The 18,706-nt window shown below is 42.9% G+C and overlaps 1 protein-coding gene across 3 annotated transcripts in view; it reads right to left on the bottom strand.

Moving 5' to 3' along the window:
* Positions 1-17,527, bottom strand: part of LOC126546990 (tigger transposable element-derived protein 3-like) — a 60,495-nt gene extending 42,968 nt beyond the window's left edge. Inside the window, exons 1-5 of one of the 3 annotated variants that reach the window (XM_050194757.3) lie at positions 15,857-17,527; positions 15,084-15,119; positions 14,468-14,539; positions 11,552-11,635; positions 11,404-11,472 (exon numbers count right to left, since the gene is read on the bottom strand). In XM_050194757.3, coding sequence (XP_050050714.1) covers positions 11,404-11,472; positions 11,552-11,635; positions 14,468-14,539; positions 15,084-15,117 — 259 coding nt within the window. In that variant the 5' untranslated portion in view covers positions 15,118-15,119; positions 15,857-17,527. Of the gene's footprint in view, positions 1-11,403; positions 11,473-11,551; positions 11,636-12,086; positions 12,965-14,467; positions 14,540-15,083 lie in introns of those variants that run through there. The other 2 variants (XM_055062669.2, XM_050194761.3) reach the window with 2 other exon arrangements.
* Between the last annotated feature and the right edge of the window lie 1,179 nt (positions 17,528-18,706).

Genomic DNA, 18,706 nt, shown 5'->3' on the forward strand with positions numbered 1-18,706 from the left:
AAAAACGACTTAATCGAGTTTGAATAGTAAGGAGTACTGTTTATTTTACTCAAAAAGAAAACAGAAGGGCGGAGTTAGTAAAATGCACCAGCGAATAAAATACCTTTGAAAAAAAAAAGTAAAGCCCATTGCAAATCGAGTCGAACATTCTCATATACTAATAAAAAGGAGATGCGTACAGAAGCAAATCTTTTCGAATATGAGCTATTTCTATTAACTGATAGCAAGCTCATTGGTACAGTAAAAGCTCGTTAATTCAAAACCCGTTAACAGAAATTCGGGCAGCTCTATCGGTCCCGGCCAAAGAGCATGTTAGTCTATGGGACCAAACCTTCGTTAATTCGTCAGAATTCGGCCCCGCACCGCTTAATTTGGACAAATGCTGACGGCTGCCGTTGCACGAAAGTGTGGTAAAGCAGCGCTGGCACCACTGGAGTGAAACCAAAACCGGAGAGGCATTGCCATAGTAATCAATTAATGGGGGCGATCACAGCATCACTGAACATCGGTGTCTTCTTTCTTCACTCCACTGTGCTTTCGACGACATTTTCCCTTGTGTTGTCGAGTCGGCATCATCTCTTCTTGCAGAGTTTTCTTTTTTCGTTGTGACCATGTTTTGCATGCCACCACCATCATGCGCTACAGTGATAGCAATGCCAGCAAAGCAGCAGAAGTACAAAGCCAAGAACTTGGCGACTAAGGTGGAAATTTTGCAGGCTTTGAAGAACGGCGAATCACGACAGCACGTTATGACCAAGTACACCGTGAAGCGGAGCACGTTGGGAACGTACGTGAAAAATGAACAACGTATTCTTCAAGCCTTCGAAAGCGAGAAGTTTCATGCATCAAGAAATTGGTTGTGAACTGCAGCTCATTCCCAACTCGAACAAGCTTTGCTCCAGTGGGTTACTAACTGTCGCAATGCGCATCTGCCTTTGAGCGGACCTCTCATCATGGCAAAAGGTGAGAAGTACGCTGCAATGATGAAGATTAAATCGTTCAGAGCTTCAGAAGGGTGGTTCGCGAGGTTTCAGGAGAGACACAAACTCGTCTTCAGAAGTGTGTGAGGCGAAAAGGCCAGCGTTGATGTAAGCGTGACCACCCAGTGGAATAATGTGAAGCTGCTTGAGCACATCGCCACATATGAACCAAGTGACTTGTTCAATGCAGACGAAACTGCTCTATTTTTCAGAGCTCTGCCCGACAAGATGCTGACTTTCAAAGGGGACCCGTGCATTGGTGGCAAGAAGTGCAAGCAAAGGATAACTGTGCTTCTTGCCGCCAATGACTGGCACGGAGCACTTGCCACTTGTTGTCATCGGGAAGGCGCATAAGCCACATTGTTTTAAAAACATCAAAAGCCTTCCTGTTGAGTACAGAGAGAACAGGAAGGCTTGGATGACCTCGGACATTTTTCCAGGCTGGCTGCAGCAGTTAGACCAGCACTTCACGTCTAAGGATCGCAAGATAATTATAGTTGTTGACAACTGCAGTGCACATAAATTAGTCGAACTGAAGAGCGTCAAGGTAGTTTTTTTGCTGCCCAACACTACATGCGCCCTTCAGCCGATGGACCAGGGTATTATTCATTACGTGAAGTCGAAGTACCGAAAGCACCTGCTACAGCGAATGATCTTATGCTCAGAAGTTGGAAAGCTGTATGACGTGGACTTACTCGGTGCAGTGCACTTCATCGCCCACGTGTGGAAAAATACACCTCCGCAAGTCATCGCCAACGGTTTTCGGCACAGCGGTATTGTGAGGCCCGAGCATGCGGCACTAGCCGACACGGTGTCAGCCGAGTTTACCGATGATGACTGCCCGACCTTCGATGCTGTCCTTCCCACAGATGTGACCTTTCAGGACTACATCGCGATTGATGATTGTGTCGCCACGACTGGTCTCCTGACCGATGAAGAAATTATTAATGATTTCACAGGCGCCCGGGAAGACCATGATTCAGCTGAAGAGTCATGCGAGGAGGTGCAGCCACAACCTCATCGCACCTCGTGAGAAGTCACGGAGGCGCTTTTGATATTGGAGGACGTTTGCCTGAGCACTTCAGACAGTTTGCAGACTGTTGGCCACTTGGAAGAGTTAAGAAAAATTGTGATGTCAGCCGGAATCTGCACGAAAAAGCAGGCAACTATTGCAAAATACTTCAGTAAATGAAGGTATGCTTCTCCAACTTGATTTTTATGTTTTTCCTGTTCATTCGTTAATTCGGCATTCGGATAATTCACACATTTTTCCCAGTCCGGTTAGTCCGAGTTAACGAGCTTTTACTGTACGAGTCCTGATTCTCTCTAAAGATTTGGTAGGTCAACCTCAACTGTCCTGACATACTCTCAGCTCGTGCACAACGCCTCCCTGTTGCGTTTCACTGCTTTAAAGAGTTTATTTTGGTTTGGATGAGGAACACCTGCATCTTGGCATCAGCCAACGCTTTGCTTTTTGAACTCGAGCTCCTTCAAAAAACGGCGGCACACTTCCTTTCCCATTCACTCCTCAATGCATAAGTCGTTTCTATTCTCGTCCACCTTCTGCCGCGCGTTCACCCCATGGACTATTTGAAGCATGCTTTTGGTCAGATGCACAGTCAACGTCCAATTTTTCGGACATCCTGGGGGCCGCAAAAACGTCCAAAAAATCGGGCAGTTCAAAAAAATGAATGCACGTCTTTACTGCCCTTAAAGGCTAAAATCGCCACATGCACGTCAGAAAAAGCTCTGAAGGCCTGCCAGTACACGTATTAAGCATGTAGGTGGTCGTACTATGACAGGGGATGGCGGGTGCATGCGTGTATAATTAAGGAATACATACTGTGTCCAGTGACAATTGCCCCTTCCCACACTTGTTATTATCATCATCAGCCTGGTTATGCCCACTGCAGGGCAAAGGCCTCTCCCATACTTCTCCAACTACCCCGGTCATGTACTAATTGTGGCCATGTTGTCCCTGCAAGCTTCTTAATGTCATCCGCCCACCTAACTTTCTGCCGCCCTCTGCTACGCTTTCCTTCCCTTGGAATCCATTCCGTAACTCTTAATGACCATCGGTTATCTTCCCTCCTCATTACGTGTCCTGCCCATGCCCATTTCTTTTTCTTGATTTCAACTAAGATATCATTAACTCGTGTTTGTTCCCTCACCCAATCTGCTCTTTTCTTATGCCTTAACGTTACACCTATCATTCTTCTTTCCATAGCTCGTTGCGTCGTCCTCAATTTAAGTAGAACTCTTCTCGTAATCCTCCAGGTTTCTGCCCCGTACATGAGTACTGGTAAGACACAGCTGTTATAAACTTTTCTCTTGAGGGATAATGGCAACCTGCTGTTCATGATCTGAGAATGCCTGCCAAACGCACCCCAGCCCATTCTTATTCTTCTGATTATTTCAGTCTCATGATCCGGATCCGCAGTCACTACCTGTCCTAAGTAGATGTATTCCCTTACCACTTCCAGTGCCTCACTACCGAGACTGTTAAACATTACTTTAGTTTTCTGCAGATTAATTTTTAGACCCACCCTTCGGCTTTGCCTCTCCAGGTCAGTGAGCATGCATTGCAGTTGGTCCCCTGAGTTACTAAGCAAGGCAATATTATTGCTTGTTATGCTTCACAGCAATAATTTCGCGTAGGCTTCACCGCGTAACACTGCCGTATTGAGGCGAAACTGACTTCCAAGACCAACATTATGCAACGCACCATTCTTCCCGAGCTTCGAAGCCAATTGCGAGGACCACAAAGGCGGAGTCGGTACCATTGCTGACAGTGGCGAATTCTTTCAATGAAAAACACGGCACAGAACGGCAAGAAGCTTAATAGCGAACGTCGAAGCAGCTAGGCCTAGCGTTGCCGCGGTTGTGGCTACGGCTGCCAGCGGAACTGCGTGCGGGAGGGCCGGTTCGAGCTAAGCGGCACGGTAATCAAAATGGCAGCTGGTGGCGGCTTTGATTAATGCCGTTTGGGACCTGCGGTCACGGCAAAAAGTGTAGAAAATTGGATGGCGAAGGGTTCTCACGTCCGAAATTTCAGACGTTCTTATACAGTGACTCTATGGGGTACGTGGTAGAGCTGCAATGCGGTTTGAATTATCGGGCGTTCGGAAAGTCGGTCGTTGACGGTACACTGGCAACTCCTCCAGTGGACGACACAGCGTCAAAGAGGATTTGTTATGATTCATCTCTGTTATTCGAACCAGCATTACCACGAATTTCGTTCCCTTTCAACAAAATTACTGCTCATTTTCCCTGATAGAAGCACAAATGCTCTGTATAATGGACAGAATTCATTTTGCAACTTTATGCTATCGCTAGTAGTGTATGTTTGCTTTTGCTCTACTTTCGACTTGTACCCACTCCTGCCTTGGCTGCTAATGGGCAGCCAGCAGTATTTGATAAATAAATAAAAATATTCCCTGAGTTTTCCCTTAGTACTTCTAGACTATTCAAGATCCCAGAGAATTCCCAGTTTCTTCGGTTTTCCCGGTTGGTAGACACCCTGGACAATATGTGTTGGCGCTCGACAGCAAGAGTACCAACAAAGATGATGAGAATAACTTGAAAGAGCTAATCAAAATACCTGTAAATTACCAAGAATGGCATGACAGTGGAGCCGCAAGAACTCGGTTTGTTTCAAGAAAGTCTACGAATGGACTGTGATGTTGCCCTGTGTACTGCACTGTGCTTCAAGGTTTTTCGCACAAAAGTGAGCTTCTGAAGTGAAAAGGAGCGTAACACGATGTTAAATAACTGCTATTATTTGTTGCATATCAAATTTTTGTAAGAAAAGCATTTTCTAGTATAAAACAAAATTTAGAAAGAATCCTCAAAGAGTAAACAATTCCCTGTTAAGGGGCTAAGTAATTACAGTAAAACCTTGTTGATAAGTTCCTGTTTGTTACGTTCCCCCGCCTCTTATGCTCTGAAACATCAGTCCCATTCGTGTATCTGGCCCGCAAGAAAAGTTCTCCCAGATCATGCATTCTTTTTCTGTGGTCCCCTAAGAAACAACACCGAGGTGCTATCGTATTTCTTATACTGATTATACCAGCTCATTTCTCAAAACACATCCCATTTGACCAGGCTGTATATCATATCTATGCAAAGTTTCAGCTTACTACCCCGATTCATCTGTCTGCAGAAAGTATTTGAAATCATGAGCAATTTGTGGAGGCTCTGTGGTGTGCACAGGGCGGACATAGATGCTAATGCACTAAACATGTTTCTCTTTGGTGCCTGCAGTTGTACCATTTACTGCAAGATGCAACAACTAAATACCTCTTGTGCAACTATTTTGCTCTCTACAAACTGAATTTGAACATATACATTGGTGGTATAGGCACATTACTTTCACACATACAGCTCCCACTGGCAGCATCTGTTAAAATTATATATAGCAATAAAAATGAGCCAAGGAATTTTTAGACAGCAAAGTTAGAACTGCCTATGCCTAATAAAGAACTCTAGAGCTTGAAAAATTCGAAGGCCTTAACTGTACAACTACCACATTTTTTTTCTAAGGACCCCTCCTTCTGTTTTTTATACCCATGACAACAATGAAAATGGGAAGCTATGCGTAAATCTAAAGCAGATATAACGATATTACAAAGTTGCCACAAAAAAATATATTTTATACAGAAGCTAAAACTTGAAAAAGTGGTCCATGGTCCTTTACAGTCGCTCAACCTGAAATGAATTCTCCACACATTCACTTAAGCAGCTGTTCCAGCTTCTACAAGTATGCTACAACTGTTTTTAGTTTCGTTAAAGCTGGCTGTGATGCAGCACTTTGATGATGATACGTGGTGTTTAATGGCGCAAGGGCCAAGTATGGCCAAAGAGCGCCATGCAAAAAGGTAATTTTAACAATGTATTGTGAATGCAGTGGACAGTGGTTTCATCATGGTAAATGTGACATGGCTGTAAAAAGGCCTAAAAACTGTCGCTGTAAATGGCGTAAAATAAATAGGTACAAAGTGATGACACTGATTAGGGCATGGACGATGGCAATTGGGTTTCATTAAAAAACATGATGGAACAAGACAACACATAACAGTGATAGTAGAACCTCAAGAGAGCCCTTTTATTAGAAGGGCTGTTAGTCGTGTGCTAAAAATTACCTGTCCAAATGATTTTGAGAGTATCTGTTTCCAATAAAAACTGTAAGACTAATTTCAGGTTAAAAAGCGATTCATCACCAAGAAAAAATGCAGGGTGAAGAGGTGTATTTTCACAATATGCAGAAGGAAAATACTTTTTCCTCTCTGTGTCTATTGCAGGGCACTGAATTAGAACATGGAGTACTGTCAGACTATTGCCGCACTTACCACAAGTCGGGGGATCGCCTCCGGTCAAGAGATAAGAGTGAGTACCGTATGTGTGGCCTATCCTTAATCGGCAAAGAATTACTTCCTTGTAACGTGCTGTTTTCCCACTTATCCAGTTCCCCAGTTTTGGTTTTATTAGGTGAAGCTTATTCATTACTTGTGTATCCCACTTGCCTTGCCAATGATTCCTTAATTTACGGCGTAGAAAAGGCTTTAGGTCTGTGGCAGGGATGGGAATATTTCCATCTCTGTCGCTAAAAGTTACTGATGTAGCACTTTCGTCAGCTGCTTCGTTCCCTTTTATACCTTTGTGACCGGGTACCCAGCATATGACAGTCACTTGATGGCACATATATAGGGCGCACAATAAGTTATACAGCTCATTCAAAACGGAATTCTTATGTTTTTGTAAACTAATTAGTGCTCTCACGACACTTAATGAGTCTGTGAAGAGAACAGCCTTAGCGACGTTTGTGAGCCTGATGTGTTTAATAGCCGAGGGTATAGCGTACGCTTTCGCTGTAAAGATGCTTGTGTGTGGGTTTAGTGTCCTAGATATTGAAAATGATGGTCCAAGAGCTGCGTAAGCAACACCATCAGCAGACTTCGAAGCATCCGTGTAAAATTCAGCACAGGAATACTTCTCTTTTAGTTAAGAAAATGTGATTGTATGTGAGCCTCAGGCGCTCGTTTTGATATTTCTAAGAAAGATACGTCACATTGGATAGTTTGACACTCCCAAGGCGGTGGGAACCGAGTAGGAGCCATTGGGATATTTTCTAGAAAAGGGACGCCTGTTTCTTCTGACAGTGCTTCCACTCGGAGGGACAGAGGAGGCCTGATGGCTGGGAGGTTACGGAATAGCCTGGCAGTGGACAAGTCACTAATTGCAAGATGACATGGATGCTGAATATCTGATTTAACTTTCATGGCGTAAGAGAAAGGTAAATATGCTTTGTAGATGAAGAGACCATTCGTTCGATTCAACGTACAGGCTCTCTACAGGACTAGTCCTGAAGGCACCTGTAGCAAGACGGATACCCAAGTGGTGAATCGAATCTAACATTTTCAAGGCACTAGGCGTAGCAGAACTATACACTATAGCACCATAGTCAAGGCGTGACCTTATCAGACTTTTATACAGGCTCAAAAGGCATTTTCTGTCACTTCCAGGATGTACGGGACAAGAGCTTCAGAAGATTCATTGTCTTCATGCACTTCGCCTTCAGATATTTCAAGTGGGGGATAAATGTTAATTTAGTGTCAAACATGAGGCCCAAAAATTTATGTTCATGGCTCACTGGGAGCTGTTGTCGATTAAGGTAAATAGCGGGTTCAGGTAATATACCTCTCTTGTTCGAGAAGAGAACACACGTGCTTTTTTGCGGGTTTAATTTAAACCCATTCTCATCAGCCCACATTGACAATTTGTTTAGCCCAAGCTGTACATGTCGCTCACAGATGGAAAGAGTACATGATTTAAAACCTATTTGTATGTCATCTACATACACAGAATAAAACATTGTACGTGGTATGATAGTATAAAGTGAGTTAATTTTTATAACGAGTAGAGTGCAGCTAAGCACGCCACCTTGTGGTACACCTGTTTCCTGTGTAAATAGACGAGATAGCACATTACCAACTCTGACGCGGAATGTGCGGTTAGACAGGTAACTTTGGATGACATTCAGCAAATTACCTCGGACTCCCATTTCGGCCAGGTCACGGAGAATTCCGAACCGTCACGTGGTGTCGTAAGCCTTCTCCATGTCAAGAAATACTGACAAAAAGAACTGCTTATGCACAAAAGCATCGCGAATATTCGTCTCGATGCGGACAAGGTGATCAGTTGTGGATCTACCTTCCCTGAAACCACACTGTAGGGGATCTAATAGTTTGTTACTTTCAAGAAAATGAAAGAGACGCCGGTTAACCATTTTTTCAAAGAGTTTACATAGGCAACTTGTCAACGCTATAGGCCTATAGCTGTTGATCGAAGTTGGGTCCTTGCCGTCTTCTAGTATTGGAATAATTATTGCTTCCTTCCAGGCGGATGGAATGTAGCCGGCAGAGAACACAGAGTTGAAGAGTGACAGTAGTGTTCCGTGGGTTTCAGGGTGTAGGTGTTCGATCATTATATACAATATTCTGTGACTTCCTGGAGCGGACTTGTTACAGCCATTGAGCGCAGCCTAAAATTATGCCATGCTAAATGGGCGGTTGTAAGGTTGGTTGCTATTTCCTTTGCGACCCAGAGGCAGTCGGTCCGCTTGTTGCCGTCACAGTTAGCGCAGTGGGTTGCGGAAGAACAGTTATCTGATGCGTGCTCTTTAGATGCACATTTTGCACAAGTAGCACGCTCTCGGCAGCTCTGAGACCCATGCCCAAAACGCTGACACTTGAAGCATCGGCGCAGATTGGGGATGTATGGTCGTACGCAAAGTTTACAATATCCGGTCTCTATCGAATCATGCAGTTCACTTGTTCCGAACGTTATTACATGCTTTGTTGGGATTTCCTTGTCATCGCGTCTTAACTTAATTTGTTGCACCTTTATAACGTTTTGGTCTTGCCATCCTCCAACAGCTCGCTTTCACTGAGTTCAAGGAGGTCGTCATCAGAAATGACACCGCGCACAGTGTTCATTGACCGGTGGGGGCCCACAGAGACAGGAATGTCAGCAAACGCAACAAGTTTAGTCAGTTTGCTGTATTGAAGTTTGTCACGCACTTCCAGAAGAAGGTCGCCGCTTCCCATCTTAGTTACTTTGTAACCAGAGCCGATTGCTTCTGTCAGACATTAGAGAGTTTTAGTTTAGGGGACGCAAGCGGCTTGCGTACGCAAGAACTAGGGCCGACGGTACTGCGCACGCGCAGACCGCTACGTCTACTTGCGTCCTTGGGTTGTTTGGCCGGCCGAAAACATCGCTGCCCCTAAGTGGTCACGTTACCCACGTGACTCTCGCGGTGTAGGACTACTTACGAGTAGCTAGCAGGTAGATAATCTGATAAATATTTCGCCAAGTGTCGACAGACGCCGTTTTTACATATATTAGAGAGGTTTAGCGTGTCCGGTATTCGGATAAACGCAGTTGGTGCGGAGCCATAAATGGGAGCAGCCTGCATGGTGCATCCACCTGGCGGCGCAAAGCTCAAACGAACAAAAGCAGCTAACATTGCTGTAACCAAGTATATTCTACTTCGCTGCTGGTGTAAATTTTCGGCACTGGCGTAATTGTGTTGCTGCCAAAAATTTATACCCTCAGCAAAATAAAATACACTTGGTTACTGCAATATTAGCTGTTTTTGTCTTTTTGAGCTTTGCGCCACCAGGTGGCTGCACCATGCAGGACGCTCCCGTTCATAGCTCCGCCCCAACGCCCCAGCCTGCGTTTACCCGAATACCGGACGCTCTAAACCTCTCTATTAACTGCTTTTAATAAGAATAGTTTTATGTGCTTTACTTCATATGCTTGATTTCATGTTTTAAAGAATGATAACACAGCAAAGGTCAGACGTTGATGGCGCTGCGAGCGCATGCGACCTCACTGCGGCTTGCGTTTGAGCCACTAACCTATAACGTGTTTCTGCTTGCGTACGCAAACGCAAACGCACCCAAGCGCTAGGGGCCCTAACGCCTTGCGTCCCCTAAACTAAAACTCTATTTTGCAACCACAAATGGGGATATTGTACGGACTGTCTTGGTTTCATGTTGACTATGTATTACGTGGTACTTGGGAAATATTTCTTTTGGTTTCATCAGAAAGTTGAACATTTCGTCGGTGCGCCCCCTCTTCAGGGAGCGATCAGGGAGTGAGGGGAAACTAGAAGCCATATATAGGATTACTTTATTCGGCAGGAATGCCCGCCGCCCACCTCGGAACCCAACCTGGGGACGTCACAGATTTTAAAAAATTCTATTCTGCGTACGCCAGCGGTACGTTCCCACTATAACCTAATATAGATACACCCGAGACTGGATATATTACACAAGGTTAACCCTTGCCGCCCAGAAAATAGGAAGTTAAAAGAAATGAATAGAAGACAGGAAAGATGGAAAAGTGGAAGAGAAAGGCGAAGATGAGGGCAGAGAGAGACAGGAAAAGGCGACTGCCGATTTCCTCCGGGTGGGTCAGTCTGGAGGTGCCGTCTATGCCAAGCAGAGGCCGAAGAGGTGTGTTGCCTCCGTCGGGGGGCCTCAAAGGTCCAAACAACCAGCGTCGGCTCAACCCCCAGGATCCCCTTTTCGCCAGACACGGCTAAGCCACGCACAGCTACAGGCGGGAGGGTCCAACCCTCGTGTGCTCAGGTACGTGGTGTCGCAACACACCAAACGCCTGCTTGCGCAGACGCCCCTACGGGGCCTGTGATGCAGCACTTTACATAATATTGTACAACATTTCTTCAAATCTATCTTTTTTGCTTATACCAGTTGGTTCAATAACTTGAATCAAAATCTTTTAATGAAATGGTACACTGTAAATGAATATGACTAATGGCATATTGTTTCCAGTCATCATGAGTTAGAATATTTCTGTAGTGCGCATAATTAACCAATTAACTTCAATTATGCCAAATTTTAAATACTTCAACTTTGTTATAACAGAGCCATCAAATTCACTTTCACTGCTCCACCTAATATGTCTGCAACATGGAAGGATTACTAAGACCAACATCAGAAGATCGGCTTTCATTATTCAAAGTAGACGTTCAAAATACATAACACTTACAAAAATGCTTGAAACACCCAAGAAATTGTCCTAAGTTTTGCACATATGCATAGTGCACATGCATCTTTCAGAACAGTACATTTTTTTGTAATGACTGCTGGCTCAATACATGAATTTAGGTTTTTGATAGAAGAATCTAGCAGATAATTGTATTTCCTCTTCCAAATATTTCATCAATAAATGACAGTCAACATCACTACAGAGAGGCAAGAGAGATTATGCTTAAAACATCAGTGTAAAGAGGTTGACCACTGCGGTAAATGGCAGTGGACTATAATAATTTCATAGGCCAGGTAAGTCGCAAGTTTGTAAAGTGAAAGGAAAAAGAAATAAAAGAAATATCTACCTCGGTCAGAGTCAATGGCAGGGTGCAGTGTTCTAATGTCGCTACTCCCCATGGGGCTGCAGCCAATACCTGGAAAAGTGTACAACACAAAGTTTCATTACTGCACAAGAAATTAATTCCAAAGCTACAAAAATGTGAACAGATTTACCAAGTGCAGTCGTCGGGTTGGCATGCTGATTTGTCTGGTGGATCCCTCTCACATCTCCAGGAGACATGCTACTGCAACTCATCCCTGTTCGAAAATTAACATGAAACCAGACTTAGAAACATGCAAAACTCAGCCTGCCATATTTAGCCGAATGCTTGCTCCCAACTTCAGCGAAGACAAGAAAATTATTAAAATTAACCTCTCTTCAATATTATATCTATACTACCCCTAAATTCAGCAGTACATGAGCGAAATGCTGTACTGCTTCTTGTGCAGCTTTACAACTAGAACATTAGTCGGTAAACAAGTAACATGAAAAGCAAAAAAAAAAAAAAAAAGATTTGCATGACCTTTTGTTGTGTGCTAGCAGAGTTTCAGCAATGCACAGCATGTGGATACCCCCAGACAAAGAATTTCACCAATGTGTTCATAAATTTTGTACAAAGGTGATGTATTACCAACAATACAAATAAAACTGAGCTAGAGAGAAGGAAGAAATTAAGCTTTACTACTGAACAATTAGGCTTGATCTCACCTGTATTCACTACTACACAGAGGCTGTTGAGATGCGTCACTCTAACCGGACACCTCACACAAGATAAAATGAAGCCATGCAGCAGCACAGCTGGGTCACGCCATCCAAAGATCGAAACTCTAGAGCACAGATGTGCAGACCTTTCACAGAAGAGCAGCAGATAGAGAGTTTGGATAACTGCTTATCAGTTTTTATGAACAACCACGATGCCTGTTCCACTCAACAAAAGGAAGCCAGCTCAGCAACTTCTGATAACAATGGTCTCCCCAAAGATGCAAAATACATGGTGGCAACCAGAACGCAGAGACTAGTAGAGGCGTTGGCAGGCATAAGATATGCTAATCAGATAGCGGAGGCTGCAACAAAAGCTTCAAGAGCATGCATAATCTATGAAGGGGATGTCTTGCTGCACGAGTACAGCAGGAATGTGCACACAAGGAACGTAATGCCAGCTAAAGGGGACCATGAAGAATATTGGCACTGAATGTAATTCACTCTGTCAAACATACAAGCATAAAATGTGTGGATATTAAATTTAATCTGCTTTATTATTGCTGCCACTACTCGGACTTAAATTCTTTTGTTTTTATAAGATGCATACAGCACTGAAGCAGGGAACAAAAATGCAGCCTGTCTTATGTCCCACAGAGACACTGAAATGCATCTCAAGTGAAGAGCATACTAGTCTTGCAGAGAGTCCTGGAGTTGAGCTCAGTTAGCAAATCCCCCAAAACATAAGGAAAAAAGAACAAAAATTTGAAAGTGACAATGCAAATAAGGTACTAAAAAAGTTTTTAAGTGCTCAGCCCCATGCAGAAGTGCTCACATTCCCAAGCTATATTTGTATGGCAAGTAAAAAGAAAAGTATAAAACACTGCCTACTTATGTACTTCCCTGCTCAGAACTACTAAGCTTATGACACTCACATAAAACAAGTGGCAGGGATTAAAAGATACAAAAGGAGCTGCAGCCATTTTAAAGAAGAAATAAATTGTGCAGATCCCACGCACACTGGGAATCAACGTTATGCGAAGCATTTTGCAGGTACCTGGCTAATTAACATTATTTGGAGTTTGGCAAAGCGATACCAGGTGAACCAGCATGTTTGTGTAAATTGAGTAATTGTGTGCACAGGTCGGCAAGCATATGTGTGTGATGACACAAGCACGAAGTCAACCACGTTGAAGATGATCGTATGATGGCAACAGCATGGTTTATACGCTGGCCGTTCAATGCACGCTTACGACATGGCGATTGTGCACTTCTACACAGAGATCGGACGAGCATAAGCTAGAAAAGCATGAATTGCAATGTCATCAGCAACCATGTCTTACAAAATTGTACATACCTATGGCTATGTCATGTGGTGTCTGTTAAAAATGACAATGGCATTTAGTAATCCAACCAAGAAATGTTAAAACATGATTAACTTGGGTAATCATCAAGTCTGTACAATGTCGCACACTTTATACATAGCGTTAGCTGCTACCAGGAAAGCATTGGGAAGGAGGAGGAGGAAAAACATGTATTGAAAAAAGAAAGGACAAGCAGGTGTCTCTTCTGCATTGGGGAAAGTGGGCCAGTTCCACAGACTCTGCAGTCTAACACGCACGCCACCTCAAAGTGCGAGTCGTCAAAAGGAAAAAAGACAAGAAAGTAGCACAGGATGCACGTGCCCAGCATTTAAAAGAGCTAGCTGGCTTTGAAATGCAAGAAGTATGCATGAGACCGTGGCCTAATGGTTAGAGCACCAGGCTGCTGTGCTCAATGGTAGAGGTTTGATTCCAGCATCACTCCCACATTATTTTCTTTTTATTAATAAAACACTACAAAAACAAAATGTTAAATTTATGTTTTGAAACCAATGACTACACCAAATGTGAGATATAAAATAAGCTTAATCAATAAGCATCAAAGGAGTGTTCAAACTTGGGTAAGGCAAAAAGGTGATACATCCAAGATTTATGCATAGATAGCCTGTACTGATTTAGTGAATGCAGCCACGTTGGATAATCACCAGCACCGGCAAAACAGCAACACTTGAATCCAATCCACTCACTTTTAGCCGTACAGATGCATTGCAAAACCTACAAGGTAGCTTTCCTGCACAGCAAAATTTCATTCACAATAGAGAATGAAATTCAATTTCAATGCCAGCATATTCGCTGACATTGACATTTCATCCATATTTCACAACCAGCATGTTCAGCATTTCACAGACAGCCACATATTGTATGCAATTATCAGTTCCTGAGCATTATTTAGACAGGTGCTCTTGAATGACAATGACTAGTCAATCATGCAGTTTGGCTGCTTGAAAGTGTGTGATTTTCATCAATCACGGGACATCTAATGATGCATATTTGCTATGCATTTATTACCCATGTGACTGGCAGCACTTGATGGGTGCAGACCTCTCACGTCGCTCCCATCCATGCTGCTACAGCTCATTCCTGGATGGAAAATCAATAATAATTTAAGTATTCAAGATATTATTGCACAGATGTAATTCAAAAACATGGTTTTAAAAGTCATGAAGTTAAGTAAGACTGAGTGATAGCATTCGTGCATGTACATGTCCAGAGACAGCACTGATGGAAACAGAAAACACTGTGATATACGTATGTCAGTGAAACACCCCACATGCAGCACTTTGACAATGTACCACTTCCGTCAAACAAAACTAGAAAGTCTGCCGACGCCAGTGTCACTGAAGCTATCACGTCGAATACGCAGCCACATATCTAAAACTGCTAAGGTTTTTGTCATTGGTTCACTTTACTGCTGTTTATAAACATCACACACTACTGTGATCCGACTTTGGAAAAACAGCATACTGTTAGCACTTAGCTAGAGAAGCTCCAGCAACCTGGAAACAATTAGGACACGAAAGATTTGTTCACTGAGCATGCAAGTGTCCATTATTCCGAAAAATGTGGCGAGCTCAGTGTATGAACTCGGGAGGCAGAATACACATTTGCGCCGGGGTGCACTCACCTTGATGCATTCCCAAAACCAAGTTTGTGTCCATCTCTGCAGGTGTTGGAACAGTAACAATTATTTTACTCAGAGCTCTTTTCATCAAGGAAAATGCAGTGCCCTAGCGTCACGTTGACAGAGGAGCACAGATGAACATCGAAGCACATCCAAAAATTGAGCGCGAATTTCACAACTATATATGCTTCCCGCCTCCATTACAAACTATTATTCCACTGTTTTACGCACTACTCATTTGCAGCGACAGTTCGCGCGTTCATCTCCACCCGTGGTTCTCGTTTGAAGTTTTTCCGCGCTGCCGCCGAACAATAAAAAATCTTCGCGCGACTAGCAAGATCACTTTCGATGTTCTTTAATCAATCCAAACGCATTTCAGAAGACGGCACGCCAAATTTAACAACGGAACCAAAGTGAAGTGCAAAACACGCGGTCATGTAAAAGCTAAAGGTTTGAAAGAAGCGTTTAAAAACAGTTCATAATGTCACTGAAGTCCTTTTATAAGAAACATCGTTATTGCGGACGCCATGTTTTCATCTTTGTGCGAAAGATCCAAAGAGGTTTTCCACCCTGTGAAATGCGTTCTTTACGTAGTTCAGTTTGCAAACAAAACGCACCGCATCATCTTTTTTTTTTTTTTGCTTTTTTTTTCCTTTTTAATGCTTTTGTGTGCGCACGAACACGTCGTTTGCAAAAGACGCTCGATGCGGTCGGGAAAATAATAGGCGAAGATAAAAAACACGGGCGAAGGGGTTCGTTTACTGTGAAACGCTTACCTGGTTCAGTTTTTGTAGGAGGGATGCTCGACGTAGGCCGCGCTAGCAAATGTTACCTGCCTATCAGCACACCATTATCTAGTCAAGGGATACCCATTCTATGGGCAAAGACGCGTAAAAAGCGAACATCAAACGCTCGCGTTAAAACGTCAAAACACTCCATTTGTTTATGCCAGCGTTGCCAGTAATTGAATGCGACTTTCCGCTATACGTGGCCATCTTGCTTTTGCGGATTTTATTATTACGCGTATTAACACGTGCGTCCGAGCAGAATGACATGCAGTCGTGCACCAAACATCAAATTAGCTGCATGAAAAGAGCCTTCATTAGTAGGTTTTGTGGTCCGAACTTGCGTATACGTACATTTGAACTCATTGAGATGAGTTCAGATGAGTTCATTGAGATGATTTTATTATACAAGCACATCGACAGTACGGCGGCATATTTACTTCGATGTTTATCGCTGTGACCATCAAGGGGCACACGACGGTGGAGTTCTTATTGCTTGCAGTCATGAATTATCCTGTACACCAATTATTATTTCTTCTAACCTAGAAATACTATGCCTTCTTATTCGCTCTTCCCCTCGATATGCCATTCTAGGCGTGTGCTACAGGCCACCTGCCAGTAATCCAAACTTCTCACCAGAACTTAACAGTACTTTCTGCCAGATTACAGCAAGCCATCCTAACGCTCATATACTTCTGTTCGCTGACTTCAACTTCCTCATTATTGATTGGAATAACCTGACTTCTGCAATAAACAACACAGATGCGAAGGACTTTGTCGACATCTGTTTGAATTTTAACTTATCACAGCTTATCTCAGAGCCAACACGCGTAACGCGCTACTGCGCAAAAATTTTGGACCTTATGCTTACTGACCATCCAGAGACCTTATCATCGGTTACCTACCTTCCTCCTATCAGCGACCACAGTGTAATTCATGCCACATTTGACTTTGTCCCACTACTGCGTGTTTTTTCCAGCAAAACTATCAACCTATATGACAAAGCAAACTTCGAAGCTATAAATGAAGAATTGTGTACTTTTTTTCCAGTCTTTGAAACCTCATTCAATGAACGATCTGTACAAGAAAACTAGGAACTGTTTAAAAAACAAATTAATTATCTAGCAAACAAGTATATTCCGAAAATAACATTCCGTGCAAACCATAAAAACCCCTGGTTTAATAACAATGTAAAGATGTTGGAAAATAACAAAAAGATACTTTTTCGTAATGCCAAGCAGAAACCAAGCCCAACTTCATGGCATAAATAGTACGCCGCTGAGAGAGGATACTTACGTGCTGTCCGCAATGACAAATAGTCCTTTTTCAATAATGACTTACCTAAAATGTTAACAGACAACCCCAAGAAATCTTGGAAAGTTATCAACCCAGGCAAACCACGCACTATAACTCTTGTTAATGATACAGGGGAAATCATGCCTGAAATTGAGTGTGCACTCATATTTAACAACGCACTTTCGTCAGTATTTTCTAATGATAATAACATTCCATTGTCTAATGTCCCCTGCAACATAGCTTCTAGCATGCCGAGCGTGGTCTTTTATCCTGATGGTGTCTTGTGCATAATTGAAAACCTTAAACTTTCATCCTCAACAGGTATAGATGGTATAAACTCTAAACTGCTAAAAAATAAAAAATATATTTCATCATTTTTGTGTCTTATATTTTCGCAGTCACTTTCTGCAGGTTCCATGCCTCACGACTGGAAGGTGGGTAAGGTCGTTCCCATCTACAAGTCTGGTAATAAGAACATGCCGTGCAAAATCATGGAACATGTCATCTACTCCTTGATCATGAATCATTTCGACGCCAATCAATTTTTTCATTCAGCACAGTGTGGGTTCTGTAAGGGTTTCTCTACCGAAACGCAACTAACTTTGTTTCTGCACGACCCCCCTTGCATGTAAACCTTGACTCTAACCAACAAACTGACGCTATTTTTCTGGACTGTCAAAAGGCCTTTGACAAAGTTTGTCACCACCACGTACTACTATATAAAACTTTCTTCTTTGAACTTACACAGTGACATACTCAAATGGCTCGAAGCATTGCTTACTGATTGCTACCAATTCGTTTCTATATATGACAAATCATCCACTCTTCTCTCTGTAACTTCTGATGCCCCTCAGGGATCAGTTCTCGGTCCTATTCTCTTTTTAATTTATGTTAATGATTTACCCCTAGATGTATCTTGCAAGATACAAATTTTTGCCGATGACTGCATTATTTACCATCCAGTTTCTAATGCTACTGACGTAAACAGCTCACAACAAAATCTAAACAATGTGCAGACTTGGAGTGAACATTGGCTGATGATGCTTAATCCCAACAAATGTAAACATATATCTTTTACCCGCTGTCGTAACCCTTTCTTGTCCTCTTATACAATAGTAAACATTCCCATAGAACCAGTAGAATCATTTAAGTACTTGGGCATCACACTTTCTCATGATCTCAGTTGGAGTACGCATATTTCCAACATACTTTCATCACTTTTTTAGGCTTCTAGTGCAGCTCAGAAAGAGAAAAAAAAGGAAGGTGGAAGGGGTAATGAAAAGGAATGGAGAACAGAGTGAGCGCTAACTTCCAACTGATGGCTTATTTCGTGACACAGAACGCTACTTATACACTCAGTGAACTATGTCACATTCAGGGATTACATAAAACCAAGCAACAAAACCGAAAGTAACCATGTGAAAACACATATTCACACAGCCTGTGGTGGCAGTCTGAGATACGCCAATTCATTGCTTAATAAAGATAATGAAGGTGAGCTTACACACGCATGGCCCAGACCTATGATAGCCTTTGCTTCAATGA

This window comes from Dermacentor andersoni, chromosome 1, assembly GCF_023375885.2.
Source record: "Dermacentor andersoni chromosome 1, qqDerAnde1_hic_scaffold, whole genome shotgun sequence".
In the NCBI taxonomy this organism is placed as follows: Eukaryota; Metazoa; Arthropoda; class Arachnida; order Ixodida; family Ixodidae; genus Dermacentor; species Dermacentor andersoni.